At 34.7% G+C, this 18,478-nt stretch overlaps 1 protein-coding gene across 2 annotated transcripts in view; it reads left to right on the forward strand.

The window, feature by feature from the left end:
- Window positions 1-18,478, forward strand: part of LOC138986328 (ubiquitin carboxyl-terminal hydrolase 9X-like) — a 149,723-nt gene that overhangs the window by 76,131 nt on the left and 55,114 nt on the right. For both annotated transcript variants that reach the window (XM_070365477.1, XM_070365478.1), the window contains exons 16-23: window positions 1,222-1,564; window positions 2,768-2,863; window positions 3,976-4,187; window positions 5,357-5,597; window positions 5,911-6,060; window positions 6,820-6,940; window positions 16,493-16,623; window positions 16,797-17,075. In XM_070365477.1, the coding sequence (XP_070221578.1) occupies window positions 1,222-1,564; window positions 2,768-2,863; window positions 3,976-4,187; window positions 5,357-5,597; window positions 5,911-6,060; window positions 6,820-6,940; window positions 16,493-16,623; window positions 16,797-17,075 (1,573 nt within the window). The remainder of the gene's footprint in view (window positions 1-1,221; window positions 1,565-2,767; window positions 2,864-3,975; window positions 4,188-5,356; window positions 5,598-5,910; window positions 6,061-6,819; window positions 6,941-16,492; window positions 16,624-16,796; window positions 17,076-18,478) is intronic.

An 18,478-nucleotide genomic window follows, 5' to 3' on the forward strand; every position in this document is an offset into this window, starting at 1 on the left:
GATAATATTTATTTAAAGTGATTCTAAACCCACTGTCACCCCCACCCCATGGCAACATCCAAGGAAAAAAACTGCCACTTCATTGAGATTGTCTCCTGTATTGGGGTAAAATTATTGATGTTTGTGTACTGTATCTCTTAGGTTTACTGGAATAGAAAGGTGTTTTAAGAGGGATTAGGTAGCATTAAAAACTTAAGGATACCTTCATACTCAGACCTAGAATTACTGATATTTTGAAGACCTGATTAAGACACAAAAGAAGAAACCCACCAACATTAAAATGAATCACCATGTTGTGTTGAATATGAAGCCATCATAGCCATCATTTGTTAACTAAGAATGACATGTAAATTATTCAGATTAAATTCAGATTCTATTTCTTTCACTGTCATTTAGAGAAGTAAGACATAGTAGAGAAGTTCTAAAAGAAACTAAAGTTTGAGTCTCAAATGACAAAAGACACTATCTGAGAATTATCAGCTTCATTGTCATTTAATGGAAACTAACAGTCACACAACCGAAAAGCATCAGAGGACATCTTGAATTGTCACAAACACATTAATGCTTACTGAGCTAGAAATAAGGTTGAATTATGTCGGTAGTTTTGTTTATTGTGTGCAGGTATTGAGTATAATATTTTAAGAAATTAAAAAGCTTTGAGTTTTCTTTTTTATAACATTAAGGGGTCACTAAGAGTTGGACACGACTGAGTGACTTCACTTTCAGTTTTCACTTTCATCATTGGAGAAGGAAATGGCAACCCACTTCATTGTTCTTGCCTGGAGAATCCCAGGGACAGGGAGCTTGGTGGGCTGCTGTCTATGGGGTTGCACAGAGTTGGACACGACTGAAGCAACTTAGCAACAGCAGTTAGCTGAAAGTCCTCATGTGTAATATCTCCTTTTGCACTGAAACCATATAAGCTAAATTAGGATGTGGCTTCAAAGTCTGAGCTTTCGTAACAAGGAATAAGCTTCTGTATTTAGATGAAATCATTTAGCGTAGTTCCTGGAGCTTTGTAGTTGGCCAATAAATAGATGTTTGTTAGATAATAATTGCCAGAGATGTGGTTAAAATATAAGTGTTTTTGAAAAGATGCCTTTTTAAGCTGTAATTATAATGTGATTATGCTAAATGAATTATTTAAAATACTTTGCAATAAACTGTATTTGAGGGTAAAATTTTATAAACTAATTACTGATTTCTCATATTTTCCCCAAGGTTTTTATTAAAGGATGGCCAGCTGTGGCTTTGTGCGCCTCAGGCAAAACAAATATGGAAATGCTTAGCAGAGAACGCAGTTTATGTTTGTGATCGTGAAGCCTGTTTTAAGTGGTATTCCAAGTTAATGGGGGATGAACCAGACTTAGATCCTGATATTAATAAGGAATTCTTTGAAAGTAATGTGCTTCAACTTGATCCTTTCCTGTTAACTGAAAATGGAATGAAATGTTTTGAACGATTCTTCAAAGCTGTTAATTGTCGAGAAGGGAAACTAGTAACAAAAAGAAGAGCCTATATGATGGATGATTTGGAACTAATAGGATTAGACTACCTTTGGAGAGTAAGTAAAGGAGTAGGAACCCCTGTTTACAAACATTGTACATGAGGTGGCTCCTAGAAAATGTAATTGAGGAGTCATAATTTTGCTTTTAATTTATTTATATTTATTCTCTTTGGTGTTTGTGCTAGGAATTGAGGGGTAGAAGGAAGGTGCTGGGTGGGAGCTGTTCACCCTTAAGTTCTTGTTATATCATTTTTATTTGCCAATATTTTTGAGTTCATATTCCCTCCCCATTACCTCTCACCCCCGCTCCCCGCTGTCACCACCAATGCATCTTTGTGTTTGGAATTATTTGAGATGTGTGCAAGTAGAGTAACCATTGCCTACCTGCACATCTTTCACATTCTCTTTGAAAAGGTCATTGGCTATGTTTCTTAATAGTTATATCTTAGGGCTTATTGTACATTTAATGCCAAAACAAATAAAGGACAGAAAAGAGGACTGTTAGTTGGAAGAAGTCAATAGTAACTTCATGATATTGCTTGATTTGTGATATAGTTAAATACCTAGGAGAAAATGCTATATTGTACTTAGGGTTTTTCCATCTTGATAATTAAATCTTAATTACCATCTCAAAATGTAAGCTATTATACTTCAGCTTATATTGTGTTTTGTATGTGGGGATTTCGTTTCATTTCTCATCCCTAGGCAAAATAAGGTGTTTGGTCTTTCATTAATATTAGTGGTTTTTTTTTTTTTTTAGTGGTTTTTTGACTCAGTCTCCCTCTATTCCTTTCCTTTTGCCTCCCCGAACTTCTCAAAGGGGCAGCCCTGAAACACCCAAATAAATAAAAATTAAACATGTTGTGAAAATCTCTAATACAGTTATATAAGTGAGAAAGATGTTCAGAAGTTTCTGGAGTTGACAGAATTGTTTTCTGTGATAAATGATTTTTCATGGAAAATTTTTAGCTTCTTTGAATTGCTCCTTGAAAATCTCATAGCCTGGCTGCCAAATTGCAGAATTACGTAATATTGATTAAAGTATACACTTTTACTTTTAAAGCAAATTACTTGAGAAAGTTCATTTATATTCATTATTAATATTCTACTTAATTTTGTCACTTAATTTTATTTGGGTTGCATATCAAAAGCAATTTAGTCTTAGATTATACACTTTTAAAACATTGATAGCATTTGAATTTAAGTACCAAATGAAAATATATCTTGAATGTTACTAATTACTTCAATTTTTGGATCTAGGTCGTAATTCAGAGTAATGATGATATTGCCAGCAGAGCTATAGATCTCCTTAAAGAAATATATACAAATCTTGGCCCCAGATTACAGGTCAATCAGGTGAGGATTGAGATGCATAAAAACTTCCATTACAGTTAAATTGAAAAGTAACTGTGTTAAGTAGAGTCTTTTCAATGTAAGTACTTAATGTACATTTGTCCCTTACAAAAGGCCAACTCTTGATAATTATCTTTAGGTGGCTAGGATAATTTTGACTATGATGATTTATTATTGTTTGCTGAGACAAGCAAAATACTTGCTTTGACATTCAGTCCAAATTTTTTTTCATAGTTGGTTTATACTTTTTGTTATCAACTTACTTTTGTATTTTATTGCTGATTAATACATGATGTGATTAGGAATTACCTAAAGACTGAAAAAGTGGAGAGTGAAAAAGTTGGCTTAAAGCTCAACATTCAGAAAACGAAGATCATGGCATCTGGTCCCATCACTTCATGGGAAATAGATGGGGAAACAGTGGAAACAGTGTCAGACTTTATTTTTGGGGGCTCCAAAATCACCGCAGATGGTGACAGCAGCCATGAAATTAAAAGACGCTTACTCCTTGGAAGAAAAGTTATGACCAACCTAGATAGCATATTGAAAAGCAGAAACATTACTTTACCAACAAAGGTCCATCTAGTCAAGGCTATGGTTTTTCCTGTGGTCATGTATGGACGTGAGAGTTGGACTGTGAGCACCGAAGAATTGATGCTTATGAACTGTGGTGTTGGAAAATACTCTTGAGAGTCGCTTGGACTGCAAGGAGATCCAACCAGTCCATTTTGAAGATCAGCCCTGGGTGTTCTTTGGAAGGAATGATGCTAAAGCTAAAACTCCAGTACTTTGGCCACCTCATGTGAAGAGTTGATTCATAGGAAAAGACTGATGCTGGGAGGGATTGGGGGCAGGAGGAGAAGGAGACAACAGAGGATGAGATGGCTGGATGGCATCACTGACTTGATGAACCTGAGTTCGAGGGAACTCTGGGAGATGGTGATAGACAGGGAGGCCTGGCGTGCTGCGATTCATGGGTTCGCAAAGAGTCGGACATGACTGAGCAACTGAACTGAACTGAAAGGCTGAAATTTTATTGTCTTTAATTGGATTGATGTCATTTGGTTTTATATTTTGAAGCAGTTTAACGTCTTTATTTGGCTCATTATTTGTAGGTGGTTATCCATGAGGACTTTATTCAGTCTTGCTTTGATCGTTTGAAAGCTTCATATGATACATTGTGTGTTTTGGATGGTGACAAAGACAGCATTAACTGTACAAAACAGGAAGCTGTTCGAATGGTTCGAGTATTGACTGTTTTAAGGGAATACATAAATGAATGTGATAGTGATTATCATGAGGAAAGAACAATTCTACCTATGTCAAGGTTTGTAAAAAACTGATCTTTTGGTGTTAATTTGAAGTTATTTGTATTTATTAGTTAGCTAATTGGGAAAGTTATGACATATAGATTAAAAAGACTATAAACAAAAAATTTATTTCTGGTGGTCAGTGTCCTGCCTTTCAAAAACATTATTTGGATCTTACAGACATTTTTTTTTTTAAATAGAAAATTGTAAGTTGTATTTTGGAGAGGTGCTGTTTTCCAGGCTATTAGCATCTGTAAAGTGTGGCCTTGGTTTTGGCAGTTGATGTTTTTATTTTGATATTATTTGTTTATAGTGTTAATAATAAAGTTTTTTAGAGGCATCACTGGCGATCAGGGGGTTAAACCTCTACTTTCAGTGCACAGAGCCCTGTTTCACACCCTTGTTGGGAAACTAAGATTCCATATTCTGCACAGCCAGACCAAAAAGAAAAATCTTTAAAGCTGTTTATGTAAATGTAACAAAGAATATTTTTAAATCGTGTTTACCAAACTTTCCTAAATTTAGAAACTCATAATTCACTAAATCATTTCAGTATAATTACGAATTAATATATTACAAATTACAGGATACAAATGATATGTTATACATTAAATAAACATACTAAATTACTTAATAATGTTTTAAATGGCATTTCTAGTTTTGAGGAAGTTTGTAGGATAAGTATCATTAGATTTTTTAAAACTGAACATTTTTCAACGGAAAAATGTAAAATAACTACTTTAATGTGATTTTTATTTTCTGTCTTACCTGTGGGAAGAGAATATACTAAGAAATATTTGGGGGTAAATTTTTAACAATTCTTTTTAGTGGAAACATCCATTTTAATGTTTTTGTTTACACTCTCAAGCTTAAGCGTATCTCTTCCACATTTAACAATATTCCTGGTGAAGTGAGCTTTTATAGCTTAAAATTAACTGATGTGTTATTTTTGTCTGTATTATGGTTTAAGTAGATATCTTTTTCTGCAGCCATAGAGACAGAGGTTAATAACAATGAAGGGTAGTCACATTGTGCTTTCAAGATTAGTTACAGTGTTAATAATTAAACATAAAATTGTTGTTTTCTGTATTCTAAAATCAAAATCTTCATCTTAGTAAGAAAATGTTAAATTCTCAAATTTTTGTTCTGACCATCTCCTAAATATTACTGTTTTTTTTTCCCACAGAGCATTCCGTGGTAAACATTTGTCTCTCATAGTTCGGTTTCCAAACCATGGCAGACAGGTTGATGATTTAGATATATGGTCTCATACAAATGATACTGTTGGTTCAGTACGACGATGTATTCTCAATCGTATTAAGGCAAATGTAGCCCATACAAAAATTGAACTCTTTGTGGGTGGTGAATTAATAGATTCTGAAGATGACAGAAAGCTAATTGGACAGCTGAACTTAAAAGACAAATCAGTAAGTACATATAAGTTTCAAATACTCTCCCAAAATTAAACTGGAGGCTGTTTTTCACTTGTTCGTAAATATTTATTTAGCATCTAATTGTTGTGTGTAGTCTTCTCTGTTAGGTGTTTGGGTTATAACCTTATGTAAGATGGATGTCTTGACAGTAGTGTTGTAGAGTAGGTAACTGCTAAGTGTTTATTTTAACTTTCTAATTGTTTAAAGTTGAAGCAGGAAATATTTTTTAGCTTCATGATATATAGTTTATATTTTGTGCAAGTATTTTCCATTCTCTTGTGTACTTATACATGCTGTCATTTTTCAGATAATTACGGCCAAACTTACACAAGTAAGTTGCAATATGCCTTCCAGTCCTGATAGTTCTTCTGATTCCTCAACTGGATCTCCTGGGAACCATTGTAAGCGTTACAGTGATGGCCCTAAACAAGAAGTGGAAAGTTGTTTGCCTGGGGTGGTAAGTAGATATTGTATGTAAAGCATTATACTCTTCTTTGATAATAGAGAGAAATGTATAGAATGGCTGCTTTCTTAACAAGTTTACATGTTTTTTAGATTGGGCAAATGTCTAATAAATATACAGTTAAATATTAATATCTTGTTGAATTTTTTGGCTTTGGATTTTAAAATAAAATTTCCTTATGGATATAGAATTATATTTGGAAAGAAAGATTACAGTTGTATAATACTAAACATATATTCTAGAAAATATTAGCTTTTCCTTTGAATCATTTTTACAGAAACATATAATCTGCTGTTATTTTCAGATTCTTAGTAATATTACATCTGAAGGAACAGCCCTGTCTCACTCTTTGTCTGCCCCTCTTTCATAAGAATTATTCCTGGGATAGTACCACTTCTGTGTAAGAGGAATTTGACTCCTTGCAACAGTTAGATTAGGAATTTAGTCTGTAGTAGTTACCCCTGAAGGATGAAGTGTCTTTTCTACAATTAGCTTTGAGACCTGTATAGAATTCAAAGAAGCTTTGAAGGCTTATTTAATAAATGATTGTATTTTCATTATGAAGAATCAGTGGATTTGTAAAATTGAGAAGATAAGGAACGCCAGCAGTTTCAGATAGTAAAGATGGCATATGCAAAAAGATGATATTTATAAGTAGAAAACTTATTTTGGGAAAGTGTATAGGTTAATTTTGAATAACAACATTTTTTGACCTAATATGTAGGTATATACTTTTCGTATTCTGTATTCCAGATAATGTCACAACATCCCAGGTACATTTCTTTCCTTTGGCAAGTTGCTGACTTAGGTAGCAATCTGAATATACCACCTCTTAGAGATGGAGCCAGAATACTTATGAAACTTATGCCAATGGGTAAGAAAAATATCTCCCCACTTCTCTCCACACCCTGTTGCTAATGCTGACAAGTAATTAATAAACAATACTGTTTTTTAAATATATATCTTGTGGTGTAGTCTATAGTGTTGATCATGTACATTCATACTATTGCTGATGAGGAATTTTCTGTGAACCATTTTAAAATATTTAAGGGCATATAGTTAAAACTATATTTTTTTCAACTCACTCCCTATTATTTGCTTGATTTTCTCTTCTGTTTATTATTAGATTTATTAAATCTTCCACATTCCCTTCAGTAATTTTTTAAAACAATTTTCAACATGGTTAGATGTATTGTTTCTAGTTTTTCTTTTGCTCCAGTCTATTTTTCCTGGATATCATTATTGTTCTCAGACTTCTTTATACAACTTTGTATGATAGACCATCTGGTACACACCTTTGTCTTCACACTTAGTTCTCATTTTGCTGAAACATAACCTTCTGAAACAAACAAAAAAAGGTATATGGGAAGCAAATTTTTTAACATACAAAAACTATTTTTCTCAATGCAACTGAACTCTCATCTATTCTAGTGTTTTAACTGAACTCTCATCTATTATAGTGTTTTTGTTCATTTTACTTGTAATTGTTTGAGCATAGAATTAAAGGTTGAAACTTTGTTCCATAGTTAATTTCATGCACTATTGACCATCAGGAAGACTGAAGCCAATATTATGTCAATGTTTTTTTCTGTGAAGCCTTTTTTTATTTTGCCTTTTAGTTGAGATCTGATGGCTTGTCTTTATAGAATTTTTAAATATTCTGATATTTTATATATTCAGATTTTTTATATTCTGATATTTTGTTATTCTTCAAAATGATACTGTGATTTACTTCAAATAAGGACAGTCTATTGTCTATTAGAAAATTAAAAATGTAAAGCAGAAGATTAACAGCTAGGAAGAATTGTTTTATTTTCATTGATGGTGATTGCTTAGTGGACTTGGTCAGTCAGATGATTTAACTACTTACTTCACACATGAGAGATTTGGAAATTTTTAATATTTTTGGCATTGTTTTATTTATGCTTTTGAAAATGTTTTCTGCATCAGAAGGTCCTGTGGGATTTACTGCATCTATTTTCATGTTTTGGCTAATTACAGTTTTCTTTTGAAAGTTATATTGATGTAACTCCGAATTGACTTTTTGAGCTTATTGTAACATTTTCACTATCTTTTTTTTTTCTGTTCTTAGAGTTCTGTTTTATGAACACTTTGGTGTGTTTTTACCGTAATAGAATATTTGTTCATCTAAGCCTAATGTTTTGTAAAATCAACCGTATATTATTACTGGGAGAAAATCACAAAGTTACAGAAAATTAGGAAGTATATTACAAAAAACTTTGTATTTCTTAACTATATGAGAGTAATTAATATGATATTTTGTTATTCTCCAAAATGATATTGTGATTTCCCTCAAATACAGTCTGTTGTCTAATAGAAAATTAAAAATGTAAAGCAGAAAATTAACAGCCATATTTTCATCATGTAATTGATTGTATCCATTCAAAATGCACCAGTTATTCTAGTAAAATTTTTAGTAAAGATTAGAAAACTTTTCCTGTTAAAGACTGGATAGCAAATATGTTAGGTTTTGTGGACCAGTAGATAAAATCAAGGATACCATGCAGGTACTTAAATAAAAGAAAACAAATTATCAGAGAAGTTTTTATTAGCACAATCAAGCTAAAAATCATATAGTGCAGTTTTTATGATATGGGTCTCCTGATAAGAGTCATAGAACTTTTTAGGGCATTATAATATTTTGTTGAAGTTCAAAGTCTGTGTTCCATTTTATCAAATCAGTTGCAAATGTTCATTTGTTATTGCTTGTCTCTAAAATACAGGTGGTTTTATCTTTAGCATGATTTTCACACAAACAGGTACTACTGGTCATTGTTCCATGAGCATGTATAAAAGACATTTATATGTCCTTAATTTTTCTCTTAATATTCGATTTTTATTATGTCATTGCACTGCAGTTTAGTCACTTTGAATTTTAGGCTAGATTGGAAGCTTTTCAATTGCATTGTTCATTGCACTTTGAAATAATGGAGCTTCCTTTGTACCTACTTCAAGGTTTGAAATGCAGCAGGAACTGTAATTTGAGTTTGGAAAATATATCTGTTGTAATTTAAATAATCTCTACCTTACTTATAATACTTAACAAGCTGTAAATGGTTGTTACCTTGTTTTGTTTAGTGAATAATGACAAGAAAAGTTTGTGATTGTTCTTTATAGATAGTAGGTCTAACTGCATAGTAAACAGAGGCAATAACATAACTAACTGTAAGGCGAGCGCAGAGAAAAAGAGAGCGAGCTGGTCATTCAGGCAAAGAAAGATTTATTACAAGCAGAGAGAAAGTGACTGACTTGAGTGAGAATCCAGTGCTTACCCTACAGCCAACTCTTCTTATAACGTGTGTGTGTGTGTGTGTGTGTGTGTGTGTGTGTGTGTGTGTGTGACCCTTTACAGCCAATCCTTCTTATACTGTGTGTGTGTGTGTTTTCTGTCGCTTCACTTGTGTCCGACTCTTTGTGACCCTGTAGCCTGTCAAGAGATTTTCCTGGAAGAATACTGGATTGCGTTCCCATTTCCTTCTCCATCTTATAACCTGTCAATGGGAAATTGTGCCCTGAAAGGCTTAGTTTATCCTTCGCCCATTGGAGGTGTCTCACGGTTGGTCATGTAGTCTTGATAAACTAGCACCAGCAGAGAAAAACAGGCTATTGCTTTAAGGAAAAAACAGGGTGCCCACTAGGGTACTGTGGCCACTGTGACTTCATCCATTTTTTGTCAGGTTACCACAATGGACCATTTTTAAATAATACACTGTGAAACCCCTTTTAGACCCTAACAATAACCTTTCTTACACTTACAAATTGCTATTACTGAGCTGGAAGAAAACTTAACTGAACAAAACAGTATTTAAAGCAAAAGTATATATACAAAATTTTAGTATAAGAAAATCACAAACTTGCATCATCTACCACCATTATGATACAAACATATGCTGTGTTAACATTCTCAAAAGTTTTTTCTTTTTTAAGTCTCTTGTAATGATAATGATGACAGTGTTCATGACAATACATGCCTGCAGACCTGATGTCATGAGGAGTAAGATGTATGACACTGTAGTTAAGGGGTTCAACACCAGGGTAACTCCAATCACTGATATATATTAAAGGATCATATATTGGAAGGACTGGGTTCAGATTCTAAACTCTGAGATTTTGAAGATCACATACACTATTGTCAGGATCAGCAACAGTTAAAGACAAGAATCTTTAAGAGTAGAAGGTTGAGGCTTCATAACTATAGGTGCTTTAGTTACAAACATTGACATAAGAAGCTGTTTCTTTTCTTCTTTATTTGGACAATCAAGCAAATTAACAGTAGTTATAACTCATATTGTTCTACTTTGGGTGACATAGAGGCTTCCTTAACCTCTATGGAAGGATTGTATTTGAGGACTGTATTTTTTTAAAACAGTCAGTGCCTGGAATTTCCCTTGTGGTCCAATGCTTAAGACTTTGAACTGTGCAGCAAGTAAAATAAAGCAAGGTAGGGTAAACTATTGTTGTCTAGTGAAAACCTGCTTCATTTTCCAAGTGTCCAGAAGATGGTTCTGTTTCTGCTAAATCTTCTGCCTCATTATCATTATCATCTGTAGAAGATGTTAGCAGATTTTTGAGTTCCTTTTTGGTAGAAATGACAGATCTCCAACTAGAAAATTAGAGATACCAAGGGACATTTCATGCAGAGATGAGCACAGTAAAGGAGAATAATGATATGGACCTAATAGAAGCAGAAATATTAAGAAGAGGTGGCAGGAATACACAGAACTATTAAAAAAAAAAAAGATCTTCATGACCCAGATAGCCACGAGGGTATGATCACTCAACTAGAACCAGATCCTGGAATGTAAAGTTAAGAGGGCCTTAGGAAGCATCACCATGGACAAAGCTAGTGGAGGTGGTGGAATTCCATTTGTGCCATTTGAAATACTAAAAGATGACACTGTTAAGGCGCTACACAGAATATGCCAGCAAATTTGCAAAACTCGGCAGTGGCCACAGGACTGGAAAAGGTTAGTTTTCATTCCAGTTCCAAAGAAAAGCCATCCCAAAGAATGTTGAAACTATTGCACAATTGCACTCATCTCACACACTAGCAAAGTAATGCTCAAAATTCTCCAAACCAGGCTTCAACAGTACATGAACCAACAACATCCAGAGGTTCAAGCTGGATTCAGACACTGAGGAACCAGGGATAAATTGCCAACATCTTCTGGATCTTCAAAAAAGAGAGTTCCAGAAAAACATCTACTTCTTTATTGATTATGCCAAAGCCTTTGACTGTGTGATCACAAAACAGTAGAAATGGAAATACCAGACCACCTTACCTGCCTTCTGAGAAATCTGTATGCAGGTCAAGAAGCGACAGCTAGAACCAGACATGGAACAATAGACTGGTTCCAAATTAGGAAAGGAGTACGTTAAGGCTGTGTATTGTCACAGTGCTTGTTTAACTTATATGCAGTGTACATCATGAGAAATGCTGGACTGGATGAAGCACAAGCCAGAATCATGATTGCTGGGAGAAATATCAATAACTTCAGATACATCCTTAATGGCAGAAAGCAAAGAACATTTAAAGAGACTTTTGATGAAAGTGAAAGAGGAGAGTGAAAAAGTTGACTTAAAACTCAGCATTTAAAAATAAATGACTTAAAACTCATCTTCAGACAATGAAGATCCTGGCATCCGGTCCAGTTACTTCATGGCAAGTAGATGGGGAAACAATGGAAACAGTGACAGACATTTATTTTAGGGGGCTCCAAAATCACTGCAGATGGTGGCTGCAGCCATGAAATTAAAAGATGCTTGCTCCTTGAACGAAAAGTTATGACCAACCTAGATAGCATATTAAAAAGCAGGGATATTACTTTGCCAACAAAGTTCATCTAGTCAAAGCTGTGGTTTTTCCAGTAGTCATGTATGGATGTGAGAGTTGGACTTTAAAGAGAGCTGAGTGCTGAAGAATTTGATACTTTTGAACTGTGGTGTTGGAGAAGACTGTTGAGAGTCCCTTGGACTGCAAGATCACTCCATTCAATCTTAAAGGAAATCAATCTTGAATATTGGAAGGACTAAAGCTGAAGCTCCAATACTTTGGACACCTGATGGGAAGAACCTGATTGGAAAAGCCTCTGATGCTGGCAGAGATTGAAGGCGCTATGAGATGTTTGAATGACCATCACTGACTTGATGGACATAAGTTTGAGTAAGCTCCAAGAGTTGATGCTGGACAGAGAATCCTTCCTGGCGTGCTGTAGTCCATGGGGTCTCAAGGAGTTGGACAGGACTGAGCGATTGAACTTGGCTTATTGGTACAAATTTGTCTGTGCTCTTTAATCTGTTCCCCAGAGATATCCTGTGTCATCCTAGGAAGAACCTCCCAACTTATTGATACATTGGAACATTCAAGGTATTCTTTATTATTATTATTATTTTCCATTATTGTTTACCAAAGGATATTGAATAAGGCCCCTGTGGTATACAGTAGGACTTTGTTGTTGCAAGGGGTTCTTGACTTCTGCATTACGAGTGAGGAAGCCCCTGAAATAATTGACTTCCTTCATCTCATAATGATTTCTGAGGTCCACTGATTGTCTTGGGCTGTAAAGCGTCAGTAGTCTGCAACTTAGTAAGCACAGTTGCATCTGCAGTTGAAGCTTTTTACATTCATGATGTTGCAGGGAAGTTTAGCCTGAAGAGTGGCATGAATTTCCTGAAGATGAAGTATAAATCACCTTGATACATTTGATGAATTGTTTAATCTGTTGGTTGCAGCAGTGACATAGAGTTAGGAGTCAGGAACACCAGTCTCACATGATGCAGAGAGATTAGATTAGGGGTGGTTATAAACATTGTTAGGAGGACCTTGAAGGATGGCTTCTCCTCATGATGTATTTCTTCACCTCGATAATGAAGCTCTTGTGAAGTCATTTTGAGGACGAGATAGCTAAGCCCCAGCCCCTCTTATTACTTTACAATATTGTGATGGTTTTTGCCATATATTGACATGAATCAGTCATGGGTGTACATGTGTTCCCCATCCTGAACCCCACTCCGGCCTCCCTCCCCATCCCATCCCTCAGGGTTGTCCCAGTGTACCAGCCCTGAACACCCTGTCACATGCATCAAACTTGGACTGCTGATCTATTTCACATACAGTAATATACATGTTTCAGTGCTATTCTCTCCGGTCATCCCACCCTTGCCTTCTCCCACAGAGTCCAAAAGTCTTCTCTTTTTATCTGTTCTCTTTTGCTGTCTCGCATATACAATCATTGTAACCATCTTTCCAGAGTCCATATGTATGCATTAATATACTGTATTGGTGTTTTTCTTTCTGACTTACTTAATTCTCTGTAATAGGCTCCGGTTTCATCCACCTCATTAGAACTGATTCAAATGTGTTCTCTTTAATAACTGAGTAATATTTCATTGTGTATATGTGCCACAGTTGTCTTATCCATTCTTCTGCCGATGGACATCTAGGTTGCTTCCATGTCCTAGATATTGTAAACAGTGCTGCGATGAACATAGGATACATGTGTCTCTTTCAATTCTGGTTTCCTCCGTGTGTATGCCTAGCAGTGGGATTGCTAGCCCTAGACATTCTTGAATTTGTTTTTGAGTGCTGGGTATTGTTTCCTCAGCAAAGGAAGCTTGGCTTGATCATGCAACCCACTGCATTGCCACACACAAAGAAGTAATGTGATCTTTCCAGGTGTTGAACTTTAGCTTGGTATTCTGAGGAATAGAAGTTCAGTTGAATGTTTTTTTTTTTTTTTTTTGAAACGAAGTTGTTTCATCACAAAAAAAACTTGCTCTGAATGTAGCCATTTTCTTCCATGAATTCCTTAACCCCTTCTGCAAATGATGATACTCTTGTCAGCATCATCCATGCCAATTATCACATGATGTTTAAGTTCTTCAGGCTGTAGTGCTTTGCATAGATTATCTGATATCCCTTACTAGCTTTGAACTCTTTCCTCTTGTTCTTCGGAACCCGCTTAGTTCTTCTGGAGTGCTAAAAGCTTTTTTGTGTATAGTTTTCCTTTGGTCAGGTCTAACATATCTAGCCACATGCTTAATGCTTTGCCAGTGATTGCAAGAAGATAACCATGAAATAGACCAGATTAGCCAGTGTAGGTGTAGTGCTAACAGAGATTTCAGCTTCTTTCTGCTTTATTGTGTGAATGCTCAGTTTGTTTGTAACAACTTTATAGCCCTTAGATCAAAGAGCTAAAATTTTTTATTTTCTTGTTGGCAGCACTTTGTGCTTCTTAGCCTCTAACAGTTTGCTTGATAACTTAATTACTTGAGAGCCATTTTTCCCAGAAACAAACTATGCCCAACACAAACAACAAACAAAGATGTGAGGTGAGAGTTGAGGCAGTGTACAAGCAATAGAGACTGAGGGTCTTTGAAGTAGTGGTAGACTGTGGAAGAGTATGCTTACAGAGCACTTAATTTGCTTGGTTTTACTGTAGTACTCATTACATGGTCAATTCACATTCTGCTTTTTGGAACCATGTAGGGGTTTTTATTTTGCTTGCATTTTTATCCACTCAGTGTCCATATTGGATCTTAGTACCTCCTTGACTAGGGATTAACTAGAAGCTTTGAGTCTTAATAGTGAAGTCTTCGGTTGTTTTTCAAATTTTGTTTTCTGTTTTTGTATTGTTGGATCACATTTCTTGAAACAGTTGAATGCTAAAACCTACAGGTGTGGAAGGTGAACTTCCATAGTTCACATAGTTGGTATCTTAATGACTTTACTGCACTATTTTTAGGACTGTTTTGTAATTGTAGGTTAAATTCATTAAGAAACATCAGGTTTGCAGCATTAACTAAATTTCTGAACCAGTCTGTGGTTTTATTTAGTGTTTGAGAATATTTGTTTGTTCAAACAATTTCTATTTTTTACCCTGAGCATTAACAAAAATCACTTTACTAGTAAAACAGTAAAAACATTACTATTTTGCTTAAACACTGAACTGCTATATGGTAGGGCAAATTAGAATACCCATATTATATTTCCAGTAAAAGTTTATAAAGACTGTTAAGTCCGTGAAAGTAAATGAAATTCACCATTGACACTACTGCTTAATAGTACATTGATAAATTCATGTGTTTTCCACAAACTACTTGCTAATGAGCAGTGCAGTGAATGAATGACCTAGGTTTTAAACATCTTCCATTTTTGCAAGCTGTTTTATTCTTTTCACAAGCTTTTAAGACTTTTCCTCCTAAATATTATTCTGATTGTTTTATTAGATTTTACTCTTATTGTATTAGTTTTCTCAGTTTATTTTAACATTTTTATTTATAATGCAAACAACCTAATAAGTAGTCAGTTTTTTTTTAATCACTGCAAACTTGACATTGCCTTTCCCTGAACTACTGAGCAGCATTGTTAATATCAACTCATTATGTGCCGCCCCCTCTCCCCCAAATCACTTATTCAAAATCATTTGCTTAGTTTTGTTTTGGTTTCCTTGTTGTGGTAAAATATATGGTACATTTTCTATTCCTAGAATAAGGTATGAGGGTTCCAGTTTATCCACATTTTCACCAACATGTGAAGGTGGTGTTTTTTTTCTGATTTGCATTTCCTTGATGCCTAATAATTTACTTACAAACACTTGGCATATCTTTGGGGAAATGTCTGTTCACAATCTTTGCTTATTTTTATTTGGATTATTTGTCTTTTTATTATTGTTTCATAAGTGTTTTTGATATATTCTGAAAAATATCCTTTATTAAATCATATAATTTAAAGTCTTTATATTCTTTTCACTGTCTAAATAGTGTCCTTTCATGTAGTCCAGTTTATCAGTTTTTTTCCTCTTGTCACTTGTCCTAATCTAAGGTCATGCAGATTTGCTGCTAAGCTTTTTTCAAAGAGGGCACTGTCTTTTTAGTGTATCTTTCATTGTGTATATTGTTTTTAAGCTTCATATCTTTATATATGACAAAAGAAAATAAATAGCTTTTCCTATTTCCGCTTATGTTAGAAAATAATCGTTTCTTTGGCCATTTTCTTTTCAACATACACCTCCCCTTGAAGCTAAAAGTTTTTGCGTAATGTACTGAGATAAGTAATTTAGACCTCGATGAGCAGAGCTTGCATTGTTTATATTTCAAGCAGAACTAATTCCTTTTCAGTGTTGTGTTTTTTTTGTTTTTGTTTTTTCTGTTTCCAGTGGATGAAGGAGGAGATGTTCATTTGAGTTCTTTCAGTAGCAGCTGTTCACATCATATATTGAGGTGACAAAGAGCCCTGGTTGATCATTAACCAGTCCAGATCTGGTTATGTCTTGTAACATTTGAACTTAACAGTTCAACTTTGTTGAATTCATAGATGTTTCAGTTTAATACTCCAGTATATTGAATATGAAATATTAACAACATAATTATATTTTACTTTAGTCTGTGTCTATTTTCTTTACAGATAGCACAACAGTAGAAAAACTAAGATCTGTTTGTTTGGACCAGGCAAAACTTGGAGAAAATAACCTTGGACCTTCTCTTGATTCACTTTTCTTTGGTCCTTCTGCTTCCCGAGTCCTGTATCTAACAGAGGTTGGTTTTTTCCTTTTCAAAATTAGAGTTTTTCATCATGTAGTGATATCATCATTTGTAATTTTGGGGATGGTTACGAATTTCTTAGCAACAGTAAGGGAAATAGAAATTACAAATTATTTAAGACATATTTAATACAGTTTCTGTCCCTCCCCACCCCTTCTCTTTTTCAGGTTGTTTATGCCTTGTTAATGCCTGCTGATATGCCTCTGGCAGATGATTCTTGTGACTTTCAGTTTCACTTCTTGAAAAGTGGTGGCTTATCCCTTGTACTGAGTATGCTAACCAAAAATAACTTCCTGCCAAATACAGATATGGAAACACGAAGGGGTGCATACTTCAGTGGTCTTAAAATAGCCAAACTCTTGTTAACTGCAGTAGGCTATGGCCATGTTAGAGCTGTAGCAGAAGCTTGTCAGCCAGTTGTAGATGGTGCAGATCCCATAACACCGGTAATAATTTTTTGAAATGCTTTGTGTTTAGGATTTAATTTTTAAAATTAGACCCTTCAGTGAGTCTTAGTACAGAATGTAAGTTCAGTTCAATCTATTGTTTTATTTATACTGAAATGTAAATTTTACTTTGGCTGTGAGGTACAACGTTTGGGATCTTAGTTCCCAGACCAGGGATCAAACCTGTGCCTCCTACATTGGAGGCATAGTACCCTGACCACTGGACTGCCAGGGAAGTCCCAAAATGTGAATGATATGTACTGATTACACTAACCAAAGAGGATATTTCATTACCCTTAAGTATTGACTTTTCCTTTAAGTCTCATAAAAACTTCACACTCATCTTCTGTTACCTTGTACCTGAAAGGCATATACAGACAAGTGGTTATAAAAGAAAAGATTTGTTTTGCAAATTGCCCACCTCTCTTCCCACCAACCGGTTTAACCACAATGACTGCCAAAGACTCTTTATGCCGGTACCATCCTTAAAGCAAATCAAGACATGAGATTTAGTGCAGAGGTTGAAAGTGTCATGCTTTCTCATTGAGTTTATTCACATTAAAGTGATGACTTGATTAAACTGCTCAAGAAAAAGTGGCTTAGAGATAGATTTTTTCGTTTAGAAATGAGTTAGTTCTTAACCAGGGAAATTTAAATAATCACTAGATTTTTTATGTTCAAACTGTTTTTTATTATTTAGATGAGATATTAGTATTTTGGGTTTTGTTTAAAAGAAGAGTTATTAGGAATTACCTGGTTGTCCAGTGGTAAGGACTCAGTACTTATATTTCAGGGCTCAGGTTCAGCCCCACGTTAGGGAACTAAGGTTTTTCGAGCTGCACAGGGCAGCCAGAAAAAATAATAAGTAATTAAAATAAACACGAGGTTTTTAAAAAATAGGAGACATATGCTAAGTCATTCTTTTGAAATAGAATGTCTAGAATTTTCTCAGATAATTCTGGGGTGATGTGGCAGCAAGATTGGCTTTTTGTTTGTAATTTATTGGCACTTGAAGATTATTTATACTTTCTGTTTTTGTATAATTTTGAAAGTTTCATTTAAAAAGTTAAAATTTGTGTAAGTAAATTTAAAAAAAGTTACAGTGCTGTGTTTTCACTGTATGTTAGATTGCTTTATACTGTTCCTTTTGTGTATATTTACATAAAAACTGATAGGTTTTGGTCATGATCCTACTGTGGGGGCTTACTGAGGTAGATATAAGACATGTCTTCTTGTCTTTTTCGCAAAGACTTACTATTTAGAAAATGTTATAAGGATCCAAAGGTATATGTGTGCTGCTAAGTCACTTAAGTCACGTCCAATGCTTTGTGTCCCCATGAACTACAGCCCACCAGGCTCCTCTGTCCATGGGATTCTTTAGGTAGAAATACTGGAGTGGGTTG

The sequence above is a fragment of the Bos mutus genome, chromosome X (genome assembly GCF_027580195.1).
Source record: "Bos mutus isolate GX-2022 chromosome X, NWIPB_WYAK_1.1, whole genome shotgun sequence".
Taxonomy (NCBI): Eukaryota; Metazoa; Chordata; class Mammalia; order Artiodactyla; family Bovidae; genus Bos; species Bos mutus.